At 49.4% G+C, this 18,480-nt stretch overlaps 1 protein-coding gene across 4 annotated transcripts in view; it reads left to right on the top strand.

Annotated features, from left to right (window-relative positions):
- The window catches only part of KCND3 (potassium voltage-gated channel subfamily D member 3), a 216,030-nt gene that overhangs the window by 186,897 nt on the left and 10,653 nt on the right, over window positions 1–18,480 (top strand). For all 4 annotated transcript variants that reach the window (XM_004581924.3, XM_004581923.3, XM_058660051.1 and 1 more), the window contains one exon: window positions 14,890–15,052. In XM_004581924.3, coding sequence (XP_004581981.2) covers window positions 14,890–15,052 — 163 coding nt within the window. The remainder of the gene's footprint in view (window positions 1–14,889; window positions 15,053–18,480) is intronic.

The raw sequence follows: 18,480 nt of genomic DNA, 5'->3' as shown, positions 1-18,480 counted from the left end.
GAGGGGCAGGGAGCCAGATCAGATTCAGGAAAAGCCATTGGAGAAGCCTGGTGTCCCTGTGTGTGAAGAGCGAAGAGAGACACCTGGTGGCCACCCACAGGGTCAAGTGGGCAAATCACTGGCATGCTCCTCTCATTGCACCTCTGCCTCCCATCTCTCTGGCTCTGCCCTCATTCCAGCCACAGCTATGGAAGACAGAATTGGGGTGGGAGGGCAGCAGAGGGCAGACTGGACCTCAGAGATGTTCACAAGGTGAACCACAGGCTCAGCCCAGCTCTGCCCTCCACTTCCCATCACCTTCTTGGACTTGGATGTTTCCCCTCCTTGGGAGTGTCCTGGGGCCTGACCATAGCCGCTTGTGGAGCTCTCCCTCTTGATGCACGTGCCCACTCTGGCACACCAAAAGCTTGTTGTGGCTCTCACTCAATGGTATCATGGCCAAGGGAACTCCTGTTCTGAGCAGGCCTTGTTGGCCCAGGGTGGCAGGAGGCTGAGAAGCTGGCCCCGAGAGGAGGGTTGTTGGGTACGTATGGAGCAAGAGTGGCAGATGGCACAGGCCTGCAGGCAACGTCTCTGAGGGAGCAGTGTGGGTTGACCAGACATGTGTGCTGCTACTCGGGGCTCTTTCCTGTCAACTCCCAACTCCCTAAAGTCTGAGACTGGGGAGATATTGCACAAGGACCAGATTACCCAAAGAACATGCCTGTCAAGAATGTGGCTAGAGCTTGGAAAGCACCTATGTACCTCCCATCCCTGGAGCACCATGGGATGCTCCAGGCCAGGACAGATACCCTCACCGTATTTCATGGGACCTGACGCCAAAGCTGGGTGACTTTACAGCCCCAAGGGTCTCAACCTCTCCACCTTGGCCTTCCACAGTACAGGGGTCTTTGCAAACCACACTCTAAGCAAGCACATCCGGAGGACAGGGAACAACCCATTGAGTGTTTCAAAAGTGTTACTGTCAATAAGCAAATCCCACTTTTCATTTGAATAATCTTCCCCTTGACAAGAGACCAGTGGTGAACTTGAGGCTTTCTCCTTCCCTGGTTTTTGTTAGCAGGTAGCCAGCCCTTACCATTTCATCTTTGTGAAGTTTTCACCTTGTCTTGCTGTCTTGCTCTCTACTTACTCTCTGTGATCCTCATATCCGTGTATCTTCCTGGGTGTTGCGGAGGCTACAGGGCAAGTGTCAGGGTAGCAACTAAGCTGCCCTTGGCTTTCAGATGTGGCTGCAGAGGTCATCTCTTTAGATGACCAGGCACCCTTCTGCCCTGCTGTGAGTCATGATTGGTAGAGACAGGTGCAAGGATGTTGTGGACCAAATGGCACCATTTGGATCTTCAAGGATCAGATGGGGAGAGGAAGCTGAAATTAGGAAGGATAACCGGTTGGTTTGCAACCTTATGCTCAATCATAATTAATTTTTGCATTTGAATGTTTTACATCTAGAAAGTCCATTTGGTTTACATCTGCTGGCACTTCCTATTGCTTTCACTTCTTGGTGAGCCCATCCTTTATGTGTAGCAAATGTTTCCTACCTAACTGCTCTATCAGCGCTGGCATCTGTGGTTCTTAGCAGCACAGCTAAATCTCTTGTCTTCTCTGCCAACTCTCATTCTTGATTGCCTGTTTCCTTGTGATTTATTTTTTTTCTCTTTGTCTGTGGCTATCCAAAGGCCTAGGTTAAAGATGTGTCCTTCTGATAGGATGTAAATATGGCTTGCAGGTGAGCCAGGTAGTAACTCTTGACTTGGGACTACTTCTGCAGACTTCTAGGGCTTGAAGTTAGAATTTGTGCTCTTCAGTGTCAGCCCAGGGTTCAGCTTTGCAAATCAAATCACTAAGCTATTATTGGGTGAGGCCTGCAAGCCACCCAGCTGCCCCCCTGCCTCCTACTCACACCTCCCTTGTGATTTGTTACTTATTTTGTTAGGAATAGAATAGATTTCCTGAACCCACCCATCATCAGAATTGTTATTCAAGATGTAGACGGTTTGCAGCAGAAGAGCCCTTTGCTGATCGAATCTCCGCAGCTCATTGATAAGCTGTTCACGGTCCATTCTCTCAGTGCCTATCACATGTCAGATATGGATATAAGAAGCAAGGCTACAGCCTCTACTCCCCTGAAACTTGCAGTCAGTCCTGAAGGAGTCAATTCTGAGGTCAGTCCATTCAATGAAACACACACCAAAATGTTGCTTCACCTCTCAGCCACTTGTGAACAGTAGTTGAGTCCCTACTGTGTGTCACATGATGTTTTGGACACCAGGGACCCAGAGACAATTGGCTTTGTCCCTGGCTTACTCTTTTCTCACTAGGAAGAAGATACATTTGGGGAGGTATGGCAAGGCTTACAGGAGTAAGAACTGCAATGGAGATGGAAACAAGGGAATGAGCAATGGTCCTCCTGGAGCATCAGGCAGAGCCAAGAAAGGTGACATTTCCTTGAAGGGTGTCTGAAAAGATGAGTAAGGATCAACCTGCAGAGAAAAGGGCCATTCCCAGCAGCGAAGAGCCTGGGTGAGATCTGGAGTCCTGCAGGAGCCCAGTGCATCTGGGACACAGACTGAGTACAATGTGTCAGCAGCATGCACGGCGGGAACTTGGCTGGCATGCATAGAGGCTGCTCCATTTCCCAAGTGTGACTGCCATCCCAGGATCCTCCCCACCTTCATCTCCACAATGAGGCAGTTTCAAAACCCAACAGATTCTGCTTCCTAAGTGGCACATGTCTGGACCCTCCATCCCAGCCCCACTGCCCCTGCCTTGCCTAAGGCCTCTTTGTTTCTATCCTGGACTGTTGCAGTAGCCTACTATCTAGCTTCCCTGCCTTTACCTCCTCCCCATCCAGTCCATCCTCCACACTGTCTTCAGGGTCATCTTTAAAGATAGGTTGTGATCCTGTCTTTCTCCTGGTTGGAATTCGTCACTGGTGTCCCACTGGTTTCAGGATAAAGCCCAGATTCCTGCAATGATGCAGAAGAATCTTGCTGGGGCCACCCCACAGCTGCATCTCCCACTTGCTCCATTCAGTAATTTTCCAGTTGACCTGCACCATCCAGGGAATTCTTGGTCTCCACCTTGTGGGTTAATGCAGAGACCCCTCCTTTGTGCTCACACAGGGGGCTCTGCATTACTTTACTGGTGGCAGTTAACATTGTGACACCGGACTTTTGTCATGAGTGCCTTCTCTGGCTTTCCTATGATGTCATAAGCTCCTTGAGGGCAGGGAGCATGTCCGTCTATTCAGCTTTAGATCCCCGCCATCCAGCAGAGTGGTGTACATAAGGCAGATGTTTAGCAGATGTTTGATAAATTGATCCATGCAGAGTAATGGAATGAAACTGTGGGCTGGTGCAAGGGTGTGTGTGTGGGTGTGTGTGTGTATCTGTCTGTCTGTGTTTGCTAAATATGGTGGGCAGGGCATCTCTCTGGACAAGCATACAGGTTATCCCTACAGTGTCTGACCTGCTCTGAGTTGCTAATGTAGTTACAATGACTTGTGTGAGGCTGGTAGCTGCTGCGCCTCTCCTCTGACATTCTGAGTCTGCACATCAGTGACCTGTGCAGAAAGGAGGGGTCTGAACAGTGGTTCTCCAAGGTCACCTAGAGCACAATCCCTCTTGATCTGCAGCCTCGGACATCTGGGGGCCCAACCATCTGTGTGGTGACAAGCCTTCCAGATATTCTGTTGCGTGCTCTTGTTAGAGAACCACTGATTGAGAAGCTTTGTCACTCAGCACAACTACTATTGAGACAGCAAGACAAGGAGGTAGTTGCCACAAACCAAGAGTGATGAAGAGCTATTGGCATGACCCGGCATGGGGGCGCTGACACAGCAATGGCCTGGGAGGGCCTCACACCCTCTTCACCCGGGGCTGTGCTAGCAGAGCCGAGAAGTACCCTGTCAGTCCTGAGGGGCCCCAACAGGGTTGCTGGGCCCATGTTTCTCTACTGCCTTGGGTATTCTTTCTGCTGTGGTTGAGCCATGTCTTTCAGCTCATCCTGCTGCATGGAGTGTGGTCAGGAGAGGTGTTCAGCAAGCCAGGCATGGAGTCATGCGTGGATGAGTGTGTAATCCCAAGCCTGCTCCTCAACCTTTCTGAACTTCTGTGTCAAAAATGGGGCTCTCAGTACCTCATCACGTCGTTGTAAAGATTGAACAGCCCATGGTAATACTTTACACAAATGATCTATTCCTGAATCATCTCTGACTATCATTACATGGCCTTCTCTCTGAGCTCCACCTTTCCTCTCCCGGTCCACCCCAGGTGGGGCCTTTAGAGGAACTCCAGGGTTCCCAACTGGCAGCCCATCATTTGGACTCCCAGGGATTTGCTAGGACTGTGGGTAAGCCCAGGAGAGGATCTGAGCAGATGTATGTGGAGGAGAGGGTGGGATGAATTTCTCTAATTTCCCACCTTTGAGGACAGCAGTAGAGCACTGTAGTTGCCTGTGGAATGACGATGAGCAGGTCGCTTCTGCATTTTCTCCCTTTGCTTTCCAGTGGGGCTGCTACCTACCCTGCTGGTTCCTTGGGGACCATAACTTGAGATTACAGTAACTGGCATCTTTGTACAGGGACTTTGGAATCAGAGACTTGGTCCACATTCCAGTTCTGCAATGGGCAAGTCAAGTGGCCTAGGGTATATGACTTAGCTACTCTGCCTGTTTTCTCCTCCCTACAGTATGGATAATAATAGTGTCTACTCTTGGGAGGTGCAAAGGCAATAATGAATGTGTGGTCCCTGACACTAGACAGGTGCCTTTAAAGGTAATGGCAGTGTTGCTCCATGACAGGAGACTGGGACACCCAAAGCAGCTGCCCAGGTGTTGATCATGGGATGGTATAGCAGCCCAGACTCTCAGGGTGGTCCACCATTGTGTTTTGTCCCTGCATGGGGTAGAGACCATGGAGACCTAAGTCCCTGGAACTCATTACACTGGTTCTCTCCTTACTCTGACCCCACCCTTTAGGACAGCTTCCAGTTCCCAATACCATGTCCTATCCCCAAATCCAGGAGCTACAGAAAAACAAGTTCAAGGACACCTCAGCTGTAGGAGTGGATATGGCAGCGAGGCTGATGTGTCCTCCTTTGTAGAGACTCACTGAGATCTTGTGTTGCTGGCTGAGCTCCTGGCCGGTGGGCCCAAGTGGGCAGTGCCCTAATTTCCAGTAAAGAACAGGACCCATCCCACCCCCAAGACAGGCAACTTGCGCCTACCTGAGAGGCAGACAGCGTTGGATGAGGAGCTTGGCTTGCATTTATCTCGTGACACCTGGAGGAGGAAATAAAGGCAGCAATTAATTGTACAAGGCGGGAGGTTTGTGCAGCTTAAGTTTAGATAAAAAAAAGTTTAATTATCCCTAAGCCCTAATACAAATTAATTAGCCTTTCATATTAGGAGGGTAAGCTCCCCAGATCCTGAACAGCCTAGACATCACTGTGGATTACTGAGGGTGCGCTGAGTGAGGGAGGAAGGAGGAGGAGTCAGCAGCTCCTGAGTTCTGCCTGCTCAGGGCCCACAGCTACATCAGGTGGCATGGGGTGAGTCCTGAGTCTCGGCAGGGGGCACCTTAGCTCCCCTCCAGGAGGAACTCTCTGTACCCTACTATCCCCACCCATAAAGCCAGCATGGGGCAGGAAGGAATATCCTTATGCACAAAGGGAAAAAACAAAAAAGAAATAAGCTGTAAATCAAAAATTCTTTTTCTGGGCTATGACCTTATACTTTTCTTTTCTTAGCCCTCTCTTCAAAAATTCCACAAAGTAGAAGCCATTAGGCCTTTGAGAACCCCATCTGCTCCCTTACGTCCATGTTCCTGACCAGGTGGGCCTCAGTGGGGCCTCAAGGGGCTCCACCTACCCACGGAGGTGATTACCGCCAGAACTAGTCACTTGTCTAATGAGGGTTGGCTCTATGGCAGGAGTGTTGTCCCACACAACCCTGCAAGGCAGGTTCACTCATCAACTCCAACATGCAACCAACGTTTCTGGACGTGCATTGGGCCAGAGTGGCATGTTCTGATCTGCATTTTAAGACTATGTGTCTGTGAATTCAAGGGGAACAACGTGCACATGAAAAGTCTAGGAGAGAAATAGGCTTTTGCATAAGTCCAGCCTGGACACCATGGTGTTATGGTCCAACCAGAGTTTATTCATGAAGCACTCAGAAAGATCTCACTATATTACCAGGTAGAGCATTTTGACAAACAGGCATTCATTTCATCCCTCACCACAGCCCTGTGAAGCAGGCACTATTATTTCATCTGTGTCAAGAAGCCAAGGACAGAGAAGGACAACAAGTAGCCAAGAGGTGGCAGGGCCAGGATCCAAGTAGTAGTCCAGGGTCCCCGCTCATGACTATTGAGCTGCACTGCTGCCTGGGAGGTTCCCTAGGGTGTTCTTCCAGGCCCATCCTCTCCCCAAACTCTCCCCTCACTGCATACACACACTCACCAGGCAACACAGGATGTGAGGGACAGAGTACGGGCCATGAGAAGCAAACCAACTGGGGCTGTTACCCAGTTGTTCTCCTTCAATAGTTGAATGGCCTTGAACAAGTGTCTGTCCTTTCTGGACTTCAGCTCCTCTTCCCTAAGTGGGTTGGCCCAGCCTGATGGCGTGGGTTTTCATTACCTGCACTGAGAGGGCTGAAGTTTGCAGCACAGACTCCAGCACACTGGTCCCTTCCAGCTTTATGTGCCCTTACCCCTATTCCTGAAGCCAAACATCACTGTCCCCTTGATTGTTTCCTTTGAGTTTCTAGATAACTCACAGCCTCCTTCCCGACATGATCCAGTTCATCAACATTCCATAGAACGTTCAGTGTCCAACCTTTTTTTAAAGATTTATTTATTTTTATTGGAAAATCAGATCTACAGAGAGCAGACAGGGAGAAAGATCCTCCATCCACTAGTTCACTCCCCAAGTGGCTGCAACGACCAGAATTGAGCCAATCCAAAGATAGGAGCCAGGAGCCAGGTTTCCCATGCGGATGCAGGGTCCAAGGCCCTGGGCCATCCTCTTCTGCTCTCCCTGGCCATAGGCATGGAGCTGGATGGGAAGCGGGGGTGCCAGGATTAGAATCAGTGCCCATCACGGAAACTTAGACGGGGGCTGGGGTGGCTAGACAGAGAGGCACTCAACAACATCCGTGAGGGCTGGAGAGTTGAGTTGGTTAGATGGAACTAAGCTTTAATACCCACTGACAAGTACAAGAGCCAAATAGGATGTAGGACAGACTGGACTAGTCTGCTATACATACTGGCAAACCAGGGTAGGGGGCGGCCCTGATGGGGGTTATTGTGGGTAGCCCCGACTAGGCTGCAGCTCTCACTGGTTGATGCAAAGGCCGAGTGTGTGCTGGGCAGAGCCAGGCTGGACTGCAACACCCATTGGTTCCAGTGGAAATCAGGACTGAAAACAGAACCAACCCAGCAATTGAAACCACCAGTTGATCATGGTGACGGACTGTGCCGGCCCTGTGCTTGCTACAGCATACAAGAATCTGGTCTGGGAATACCTCAGAGTTTCTTTGGAGATCTCCCCAATCGAACTGCTGGACTCAGAACCCTAGCCAAGAAAAGACAGAGGACAGAGCAAGTCAATCAACCACCTCATCACTATGTTGTCATTTGGAACTTTGAAGAACTTACTTTAAAATAAAAAGCAATAGTAGGGCCCGGCGGCGTGGCCTAGCAGCTAAAGTCCTCACCTTGAGCGCCCCGGGATCCCATATGGGCGCCAGTTCTAATCCCGGCAGCTCCACTTCCCATCCAGCTCCCTGCTTGTGGCCTGGGAAAGCAGTTGAGGACGGCCCAATGCTTTGGGACCCTGCACCCGTGTGGGAGACCCGGAAGAGGTTCCAGGTTCCCGGCTTCAGATCGGCGCAGCACCGGCCCATTGCGGCTCACTTGGGGAGTGAATCATCGGACGGAAGACCTTCCTCTCTGTCTCTCCTCCTCTGTATATCCGGCTTTCCAATAATAATAAATAAATCTTTAAAAAAAAAAAAAGCAATAGTAGCTTCCTCATCCTGATCTTCACTGAATCCACGTGGAAGAAAGTTAAACAAAAACAATCAGTTGTTAAGAAGCAGGGTGAAAGGAACAGCTAAGCCACAAGAAAACCAAAGGAGAGGCTGGCTGCAGCAACAGAACAAGAACTGCGTGTCCACCAGCCTCCCTCCACCTCTCTTCTTTCATCGCCCCGTAACGGAACAGAGGCTGCCAGCTCCCCAGGCCTTTACCTGTGTCACTTCATCTTCTCTGAAACAGATTTATTTATTTGAAAGACAGAGTTAGAAACTGAAAGAGAGAGAGAGAAGGGACAAAGAGAGAGCTTCCACTCCCTGATTCACCCCACAAATGGCCACAACAGCTAGCGTCAGGCCAAAACTAAGGAGGCAGGCGCTTCATTCGGGTCTCCCATGGGGTGGCAGGGACCTAAGCACGTGGACCCTACTCTGCTGCTTTCCTAGGCTGTTAACAGGGAACTGGATCAGATGTGGAACAGCCAGGATTCTCACTGATGCCCGCATGGGATGCAGGCGTACAGGCAATGACGTAAACCTCTGTGCCAAAGTGCTAGCCCCCAGATGTTGCATTTTGAATTGTGACAAGTGGGAGTAGAGACAGAAGAAAGGTTTTAAGAGTATGGCAGCTCCTTTGGGCAGTTTTTGTTGTACTGGTTTGGCGGGGAGCGGTTATGGCTCTGAGATGGGCAGGCATCAGCCAGTGAATTGGTGTCCCACACATGGGACTTGGAGATTTTAGTTAATCTGACACTGAGGTGTTTCTTCTGAAAGACCTCATCAGTTAGCACAACATCCCTGGGGATAGAAACCTTATTCTATAGGAAATAGAAGCTTAGGTTAAATAAATTACCAACAGTCACTCAGCTGGTCATAGGTGATGTGGGGCTGGGGTTCAAACCCAGATGTGATGCCAGTCTCCCCACTCAATTATGAGGCCACACTGCCTCCCTCTGGCTTTATAAAACTTGCTGAAAATTCTGAAATACCTCACTGAGACTTGATTTGAGATCCATTCTTAATTTCATTGACTTACTTCATCATAAAGGAGACCCTTCTGACATGAAACCCAGAGGCTCCCTTTGCTAGCACGATCTTTTAGGCGTACCAGGAAACAGGAGATGACCATTTAGCCTCTACCTACCTCAGTGTGCTACTTTCTGCAGCCTGTCCATGGAGATGAAGAACTGGGACAAGACCACATTCTGTGAGAAATCATGATGCGATAGATTGTAGCCGTCTCCTGAGCTACTGGCCCAGTCAACCTTGCTCTCAGGACCAGAAATAGGGTTAACTTGGCAACGTGGCAAAGTGAGCCAACACAGCTCATTTTCCAGGTGTTCTCAAGCTGTCCACTTAGTAATTGGCTCTCAAATACAGCCAGAGGGCCCGGCACCATGGCCTAGCAGCTAAAGTCCTCACCTTGAACACCCCGGGATCCCATATGGGCGCCAGTTCTAATCCCGGCAGCTCCACTTCCCATCCAGCTCCCTGCTTGTGGCCTGGGAAAGCAGTCGAGGACGGCCCAAAGCCTTGGGACCCTGCACCCATGTGGGAGACCTAGAAGAGGTTCCTGGTTCCCGGCTTCGGATCGGCATAGCACCGGCCGTTGCATTCACTTGGGGAGTGAATCATCAGATGGAAGATCTTCCTCTCTGTCTCTCCTCTCTGTATATCTGACTTTGTAATAAAAATAAATAAATCTTAAAAAAAAAAAAGAAAGAAAAAACAAATACAGCCAGAAATTCTATGGTAAAATTGGCAGGTTCCAAACCTGGGCATCTATAGTCTCTTGGACCTTCTTGTCCCTTCTTTCAAAATATCCACACACGATCTTCTGCCACTGGCACAGTTTCTTCATGATCCCCAGCCCAGGGCTGCACAACCCCATCTTCACATTCCTTCTGTCTCCATGGTGGGATCCATGTGCACCTGCCTGGGACCCAGCCGGGCACCTGCTTGCTCTCCCCTCCCCTAGGTGAAGCTGCAATCCCACCGTGGGGTGTTGCTGTGGCCTCTCCAGGAGGCAGCGTGTTCTCCTGTGTGGAGAGAGTGGAGCTGCCGCTCTGTTTTCTGTCCCTATTCACTTGCAGACCCTCTTGGTTCTTCAAGTGGACAAAGTGACCCTTCTGTTGGCCTTCACCATCTTGCTGACACAGTTCTTCCCTACCCCAGCCGTGTTTCATTTCCGCCACAGCTGTGTGCCTACTAGTCACCATTCAGTCACATCACTAATGATCCCAGCCAACATGACAAGGCTCAGAGGCTGCCCCCACCAACCTTGCCCCCATCATTGATTGTTTGAACTTGGGATGACTCACTGCATCCTCAGAGATTCCTATCATCAGAAACAATGTTTTCCAGAATGCCAAAAGTAGCTACATTTAGTGCTTCTTGCTGTGTATGTCATAATTACGACGTAGGTCTGGGTCACAGGATTGTGACATGGGTTATCAGTGTCTCCGTTTTATAGACAAGGAATACTAAGACCCAAATAGAACTCCTCCAAGATCACACAACTGTTTTCTAGTAAGATTGAGTGGTTCTTGAACCTTGAACACCTACTCCTAGAATCCAGGTTGTCACCCAGGAGTCTCATGGCACAGGAGACAGATCTTGCCACAGAGACCTAGACAACACTCTTGTAGGCCTTAATGTTTCTGCACTTCAGAGACAGCTAGAGCCAGAACTGGGACTCTGGACATTTAAGGAGAAGGAAGACAGTTCTCAGAACAGGGGTCTGGGGGCCGTCACGTGGCACACAGTGAAGATGCTGCTCAGAATACCTGCATCCAATTTCAGAGCACTGAGGGCAAGTCTCAGTTCCATTCCTGACTCCAGCCTCCTGCCAGTGTGCTCCTTGTCAGGTCAGCTTGAGTTCTGGCCTCCTAGCTTTGGCCTGGCTCAGCCCTAGCTGTTGTGGGCTTTAAGGGGCGTGAACCAGTGAATGGAAGATCTGTCTGTCTCTGCCTGGTATCTCTGTCTCTCTGCCTTTCAACTAAGTACAATAATTTTTAAAACCTGGAGCTTATGTCATAAGGTGTCGTGGCCGGTTAGGCTGGTAACGTGGACATGACGAAGGATCTGGGGATGAGACACCGACACGGAGACCAGAGATGGTGGAAAATGTCTCTCCCTGGCCTCTCTCAAGGCCTGCTTTTATTGCCTCCACTCTTGACCTCTCACCTAGTTCTTGTTTACGCTTTAGCCCACACTCTCAGTATTGGATACAGCTGAGTTCCATTAGACCAGGTGCTTTCAGCCCCAAGCCCATTACCTGTAGTGCTCAGTTTAGCGAGTGCTAACCAACTCCTTAGCCCACAACAGGTCCCCCTGTTTTTGTTTTAAAGCAGACTTGAATGTGCCTGACTTAGCTTGTGGACTTGTAGTTTATCAGCCTTACCCATCATCGGGAATCTCCATAGCATGATGGAGCCCCTGTCTTAGGTTGGTCAGTACCCAGTCCATCTTAACCATCACTGGCTGCCATTCAACACGTTGCCTGCTACAGATGCACAAATCATACTTGGGGAGGCTGGTAACCCTGTTCCATGGCTAGGAGTGTCTTTACCTCGGTAGCAATGAGCAGACAGCAGTTCCTGGGCTTGGGGAAACATAGCACTGCACAGGTGAAACATACATAAAGCATATGATGGGGAACAAGAGGCCCTGACCATAGGAGTATCTTTAGCTCGGTAGCAACGAGCAGACAGCAGTACCAGGGCTTGGGAAAACATTTTGCACTTGCATAGATGATACACACAAAAAGGCCTACAATGGGGTACAAGAGGTCTAAGCCAAATCTCACAGCATCTGCTGTTCCTCTGACAACAAATCAACCCGCAGTTACAATGCAAGCATGCCTACCCGCTCATGTTCACCAGTAAAGTCCTGTTGTCCGCAACTCTGGCAGTCTGTTCCGCGACCTTGTTCACTGTCACCACGGTAGCTGGTGGTGGCAGCTGCTGATGTACTGCTACGATGGTCACCGTTATGCCAAAGTCTCTCTTATTCTTTATCAGGCTAACAAAGGTCTCTCCGTCAGTCCCAACAGGAGCTGGGGGATTCAGGGCAGCTGCAGGATAACAGCAGAATCGCACTTGCCATTCCAGCATGTTGTCAGGGTGCACTGCAACTCGGTGTCATTCACTTCAGAGGCATTTTTTGCTTGTCCCGTCGATCTTCCGATTGAAATGCCATCATCTTGGCCAGTACCCGAACTTTCACAAGACTCAGCAGCAGGAGCTTGCCGGACAAGCCTCTCAGGGATCCACCTGGGACCATGTTCGTCCTTTCCATCCTTTTCCTCTTCATCCTCCTCAGAAGAGGACTGCGAATCTTCTCTGCGCACTTTCTCCCAACTTTGTCTGGTTTGGGGTTCCTTCTTCTTTTTTACCCTGGTTTGCAGCTCTCTCCTCCTTCTAATGGACCATTTTTTTCCAGCGGTGTTGCCCCACTGCTTGAGGGGATGGCAAAGCACTTTTTGCCAAGCGCCAGAGAAGGAAGGTGACTACAATGAGAGCCAACCATGGGAATACATCACAGACAGTTTCAAAAAAACTCTGCGAGGCCTTAAGCGTAGTGTCGGTGCCTTGTGACTGGAGCAGATCTCCGATTCCTTTAATTACCTGCACTTTAGCGAGTTCTTGCCCCATGATAAATTTTACTTATGCCCCTGTAAAAATTTCTAAACCTGCCTCTAGATTTCCGGGGTCCCTCAGATTGTCCTTGTGCCCCAGAACGGGGAGAAGGTCTGGGGATGAGATTAATTATGCCCCTCCAGAGTTCCAGGGGTCCCTCAGATTGTCCCTCGTGCCCTAGCACAGGGAGAGGGTCTGGGGATGAAATCAATTATGCCCCTGCAAAATTCCTAAATTCTAAACTTACCATCATAGGTCCAGGGGTCCCTCAGATGTCATTCGTGCTGTGCCCCCACGTTGGGCGCCATTTGTCGCGGCCTGTTAGGCTGGTAACGTGGACATGACGAAGGATCTGGGGATGAGACACCAACATGGAGACCAGAGATGGTGGAAAATGTCTCTCCCTGGCCTCTCTCGAGGCCTGCTTTTATTGCCTCCACTCTTGACCTCTCACCTAGTTCTTGTTTACGCTTTAGCCCACACGCTCAGTACTGGATACAGCTGAGTTCCATTAGACCAGGTGCTTTCAGCCCCAAGCCCATTACCTGTAGTGCTCAGTTTAGCGAGTGCTAACCAACTCCTTAGCCCACAACAATAAGGTATTGAGACACTCCCATAGACCATTCATTTATTCACCTGTCAGTGTTTAAGGAGCAAAACTTCCTGTCTCCAAAGCACCTCGTCCTCTGTGGAAACCAGGATGCCTGGGCCCTCCATAGACAACCGACTCTGAGACTCATAACTCCAGCAGCAGCCCTTCCTGGTCACCCAGAGCCTGTTGCTGCTGCAGACACCCAAAGGCACAGGGGCAGGGGAAATGCTGCTGTTGGCCTTGACCAAGGGGTTCTCACCACTCTTGGCTTAAGAAGGTCTTTAAATTATCTCAATAAAGAGGAGGCTAAACACTCGACTGCTGGAGAAAGTGCTTTATTGATTGGAGGAGAGAGCGCCTTCTGGCTTGCATGCCTGGGCCTAAGCAGGAGCCCGGCCATGCCAGTCCTGGGAGGGGGCAGCTACCAGTGCGTGAAGTACCCGAGAGAGGAGCCACAGTGTCATTGCATGGTATGCAGCCTATCCGGCTGAGTGTCACAGCTGTGGACTCCTCTGAGTCAATGCGATGGATGGCAAAGAGCAAAGACCATTGTTCCAGGTCAGAAGGCAAGCTCAGCCCATCTCACAGCTCCAAGCCTCTGTCCAGTGGAGGACAAGATGGGAGGGAATCAGTAAAGTGCCTGACAAATTCTAATGCCCCATATGGCCAGAAGGTGGGGTTATTTATTGTTATTGTTATTTGTATTATCATAAATGAGGTCCTGTTACTCCTTTGCTTATAATTCATCCTGGTCCCTCTCTGTATGTGGACAGAACCTGTATCCATCATCACACACAGGCACACCACACACTGTGTGGGCTGGTCCCTGCCTGCCGCCTCGGTCTCCTGTGACATGACTCTTCCCCCTCTCACCACACTCCTTCCTTCTGGCCCTTGGACAGCTCCTGAGATGGACGGAGCTCCTTCCCCCCACAACCCCCACCTCCCACCCAGATATCTGTGCTTTCAGATCCCACTGCTGGCACGCTTACCTCCAGGTGTGGTGTGGCTGGACCCTTTACCTTCCTTCAGGTCACAGAGTAAATGGTTGCTCCTCACAGAACTCTTTCCTGCCTGTGTTCCTGCCACCTGACACCACACTTGTCTCTTCACAGAAGCAACTCTAAGCTGTGGGTTTTTTATGTAATCACCAACTTGTTGACGGTTTTGCTCTGGAGGAGGCTGAATCCATCATTATAAGGATTCTGGCTCCTTTGTTTACTGTATCACAGTATCTGGCATATCAAACAGGTTTCAAACAGCTGTTGGCTGTTGGCTGGCTGGCTGGATGGATGGATGGATGGGTAGATAGATGGATGGATGGATGAGTACATGAATGCATGGATTGGTGAGCAAATGATGAATGAGTAGGTAGGTGTGTTGGTGGATGGATGGATGGACGGATGGATGGATGGGTAAGTGGGTTGATGTATGAATGGATGGATTGGATGATTTGAAGTGGATGGATAGATGGATGAATGGATGGGCAGATGAATGGAGAGATAGCTAACGAGTGGATGTGGGTGGGTGGGTATAAGGAGGGGAGGAATAGAGGCAGGAGGGTTAAGTGACTGTCTCCTAAATGTCCCCTCTCTCCCTCACCCCTATCTCTCTCAGGTATGGAGACATGGTGCCTAAGACCATCGCAGGGAAGATCTTCGGCTCCATCTGCTCCCTGAGTGGCGTCCTGGTCATTGCCCTGCCAGTCCCTGTCATTGTTTCCAACTTCAGCCGGATTTACCACCAGAACCAGAGAGCTGACAAACGCAGGGCACAGAAGGTGAGCCGCCCACTCAGGGATGGTGGGCCAGAAGGGGATGCAGGGTAAGGAGTGGAGGGGCTGCCCAGGGGCAGGCCTGGATCTTGACCACATGCAACAGGGGCACAGCCAGGCAGCCAGACCTGAGTCCCTCAGAGGCTCCATGTGCAGATAGCCTCTAACTTTGGAAGATGAGGCAGCTTCACGTCCTTTCCTCCTTAGCAGCGGCCTGAATTCTGCTCCCCCTCCCAAGCTACACAAAGCCACAAACCCTCCTTTATCTGTAAGCTGCTCTTTGGGACTGTCTGTGCCAACTGACTTGGTCCCTGGCTTCACATCTGGTCCCTCAGCCATGGCCACTCAACAGACCCCTGTACTCCTTTTTGTCCCAACCAATAGCTCACCAGGAAGCAAAATCTGTTTAAAATCCTATGAGAACCCCTATAAAACCTAGTGATACGGTATGTTGATTTTGAGTTGTTTGAATATTCTCCATACTGATTGCCATAGAGGCTGTACCAGCCTGCAGCCCCACCAGCAGTGGAGTAGGGTTCCCTTTTCCCCGCAACCTTGCCAACAAGTGTTGTTGGTACTTTTATTCATGTGGGCCAGTCTTACTGGCATTAGGTGGTACCTCATTGATGTTTTAATTTGGATTTCCCTTATTGCCAGGGAACTTGAGCATTTTTTCATATGTTTATTTGCCATTTGGGTTTGTTCCTTTGTGAAGTGTTTGCCCATTTCCCGTGCCCATTTCTTGAGTGGCTTGTTTGTTTTGACATTTTGGTTGTTTTGTAGCTCTTTGTATATTCTGGAGATTAGCCCTCTATCACCTATGTCATGTGCGAAGATCTTCTCCCATTCTGTGGGTTGCCTTGTTACTTTGTTGATTGTTTCTCTAGCTGTACAGAAGCTTCTTAGTTTGATGAGGTCCCAATTGTTTATTTTGGTCTCGATTTCTACTGCTTTTGGAGTCTTTTTTAGAAAGTGAGGGCCTACCCCTAAGTGCTGCAGTGTGTTTCCAACATTTTCTTCCAAAAGTTTGAAGGTTTCTGGATGTAGGTTTAGTTCTGTTATCCATTTAGATCTGATCTTAGTGTATGATCCAGCAATAGCACTCCTAGGAATATATCCAGAACAATTGTTTTATGAGAAACCAACATGCACTCCTATGTTCATAGCAGCACAATCAGTAATTGCAAAAACATGGAAGCAACCAAAATGCCCATCAACAGAGGATTGGATAAGAAAGCTATGGTTCATCTACTCCATGGAATACTACTCAGCTATTAAAAAAAACAAAATGCAGTTCTTTGTGGCCAAATGGGCCAAACTGGAAACCATCATGCTAAGGGAAATGAGCCAATCCCAAAAGGTTAAATACCACATGTTTGCCTTAATTTAAGATGATATGATGTTAGGTATAACATGTTATGTTATGAATGTTATATGTTGTGTATAAACTAAAATTGAAATGTAAGTGAGGTGGTCACAGAAGGTGGCTAGGAACTCGCATTTACTTTTAACATATTGGTTACTCATTACTATGTCAATTAATTCCATAATGATGTAAATTTTTGCTGATGGTATGTTGGAGCTTTCAATTGACTGGGATGATACTCTGTTGGCTCTGTCTTCAGACCAGAAAGGGTATACCTAAGAAGCCGTTGAACTTGACTGGACAATAAGATGCTGGACTCTATGTTTGGTATACGCTTGCAATGGGGGAATCTCAACTGAACTTGAGCTGTGGTTATGCAACAAGGTGGAGGAATCCACCATGGTGGGAGGGTTTGGGGAGGGGTGGGGAGAACCCAAGTACCTATGAAATTGTGTCACATAATACAATGTAATTAATGAATTAAAAATAATAAATAATAAAAAAGAAATGATAACAGAAAAGAAAAAAAAATCCAGTGATAAAAACAAATAAATGTGCTAAGGGGGAAAAAAAGGAATTCTGTGAGAGGAGGACATGCGAAGGCTTTCAATACTAGGGAAAGGTGACATACGAGCTCTTGGAACCTCCTGAGTGTCACAAGACAAAGGCCCAGCACCCAGCCCCCTCTGCCCTAAGAAGCTGGGTCAGGCTGCAGTGTACCCATAGGGGCAGAGCATCTGAAAGCTGTAGTACTCAGAAGGAAGTCCCTCGACCCAGGGGCCCTCAGCCCTCTCTCTGGAACATCTTATCAACTCAGGTAGCTCCTCTCCAGCTGATCATATAGGGGGGCATGGTTTGCAAAGGTTCTGGGATAGTGACATTGACCGGTTCTCCTATGAGCATATCCTATCTGCTCTGAGTGGAATTTTTCACTTTCCTTCTGATGCAGGCTGAGATATGGCAACCCTGTAGCAGCAGCCCAGCCTCCAGGGAGGTGTGGCCAGCGCCAGGCAAGGAGGGATTTCAGTGGGCTGTGGAAGCTTAGGATTTGGTCTCCTGATTTTGTTCTCGCATTCATTCCAGTAACAGTCACTGAACACGTGCCATGCTGCAGGTCCTCTGGGTGGCAGCTGCACTGTTTCCTTATTACAGGGTCCCTGCTACTGGCTTTCCGGTTGCAGGAACACCCCAGGTAGCAGGGCTTGGTTCTGGATCAAAGGCAGCCAGATTTTCAAAATGGATCTGCGAGTGCTGAGGAGGTGAGAACCAGATACAAAATGTGCAGATTCTTTCGTAAAACTCTACATCACACCTGAGGCTCTGTGGTCCACAGGCATGGTCCAGATGGAAAGCGTTTCTTAAGGAGTGGGGGAAGAAGGAGGAAATGCCTCTCTAGTGAACAGGTACACGCTTTCCTTCTAGTCATTAGTCCCTAAATAGTACCGCATGCCAACTATGTACATAGCAGTTACTTGGCACAGGGTGTTCTGAGTAATCCAAGGATGGTTAAAGCATGCTGGAAGATTGTGTAGGCTCCATGCAAATACTATGGTACTATACGCAAGAGATGTTAGCATACATGGCTTGAGGCTCCTCACATAGTCCTAAGTCCCCCATAGATCCTTGGGGAAGGCTGTAAATTGCCCATAACAGCATGTAATTCTGGACTATGTCCAGTTGTTTCCACCTTGAGTATATCCCCTGTTGTGTGCTCTGGTAGCCACCTCTTCCCCCTGCCTGTGATGAGCCAGGTGTGTGCTGATCCTGACCCACTGTAACACCACAACCTTCACACTCATCTGGCCCCTATCCAGCACCTAGCTCCTCTGCCTTCACCCAGAGGCCCAGCGTCCCCACCCTGACTCAATGCCAGGCACCCCAGAAATAAGGAAGGCTTCTGTCACTGAGATCAAGTCATCAAACAAATGTGAACAAAGTCCAAGTCAGTCATGCTGTCCTAGGTAAAGGGGCAGAAGACACTGGTGTCTCCTTCCAGTACCACCAGCCTAAGCCCTGAGGGTGCAGATCCTACAGCATACACACATACCTTCTCCCACAGGGGATGTGG

Source organism: Ochotona princeps, chromosome 2 (assembly GCF_030435755.1).
Source record: "Ochotona princeps isolate mOchPri1 chromosome 2, mOchPri1.hap1, whole genome shotgun sequence".
In the NCBI taxonomy this organism is placed as follows: Eukaryota; Metazoa; Chordata; class Mammalia; order Lagomorpha; family Ochotonidae; genus Ochotona; species Ochotona princeps.
Note: the sequence above shows the minus strand (reverse complement) of the source record. Positions and strands in the feature narration are given on the sequence as shown.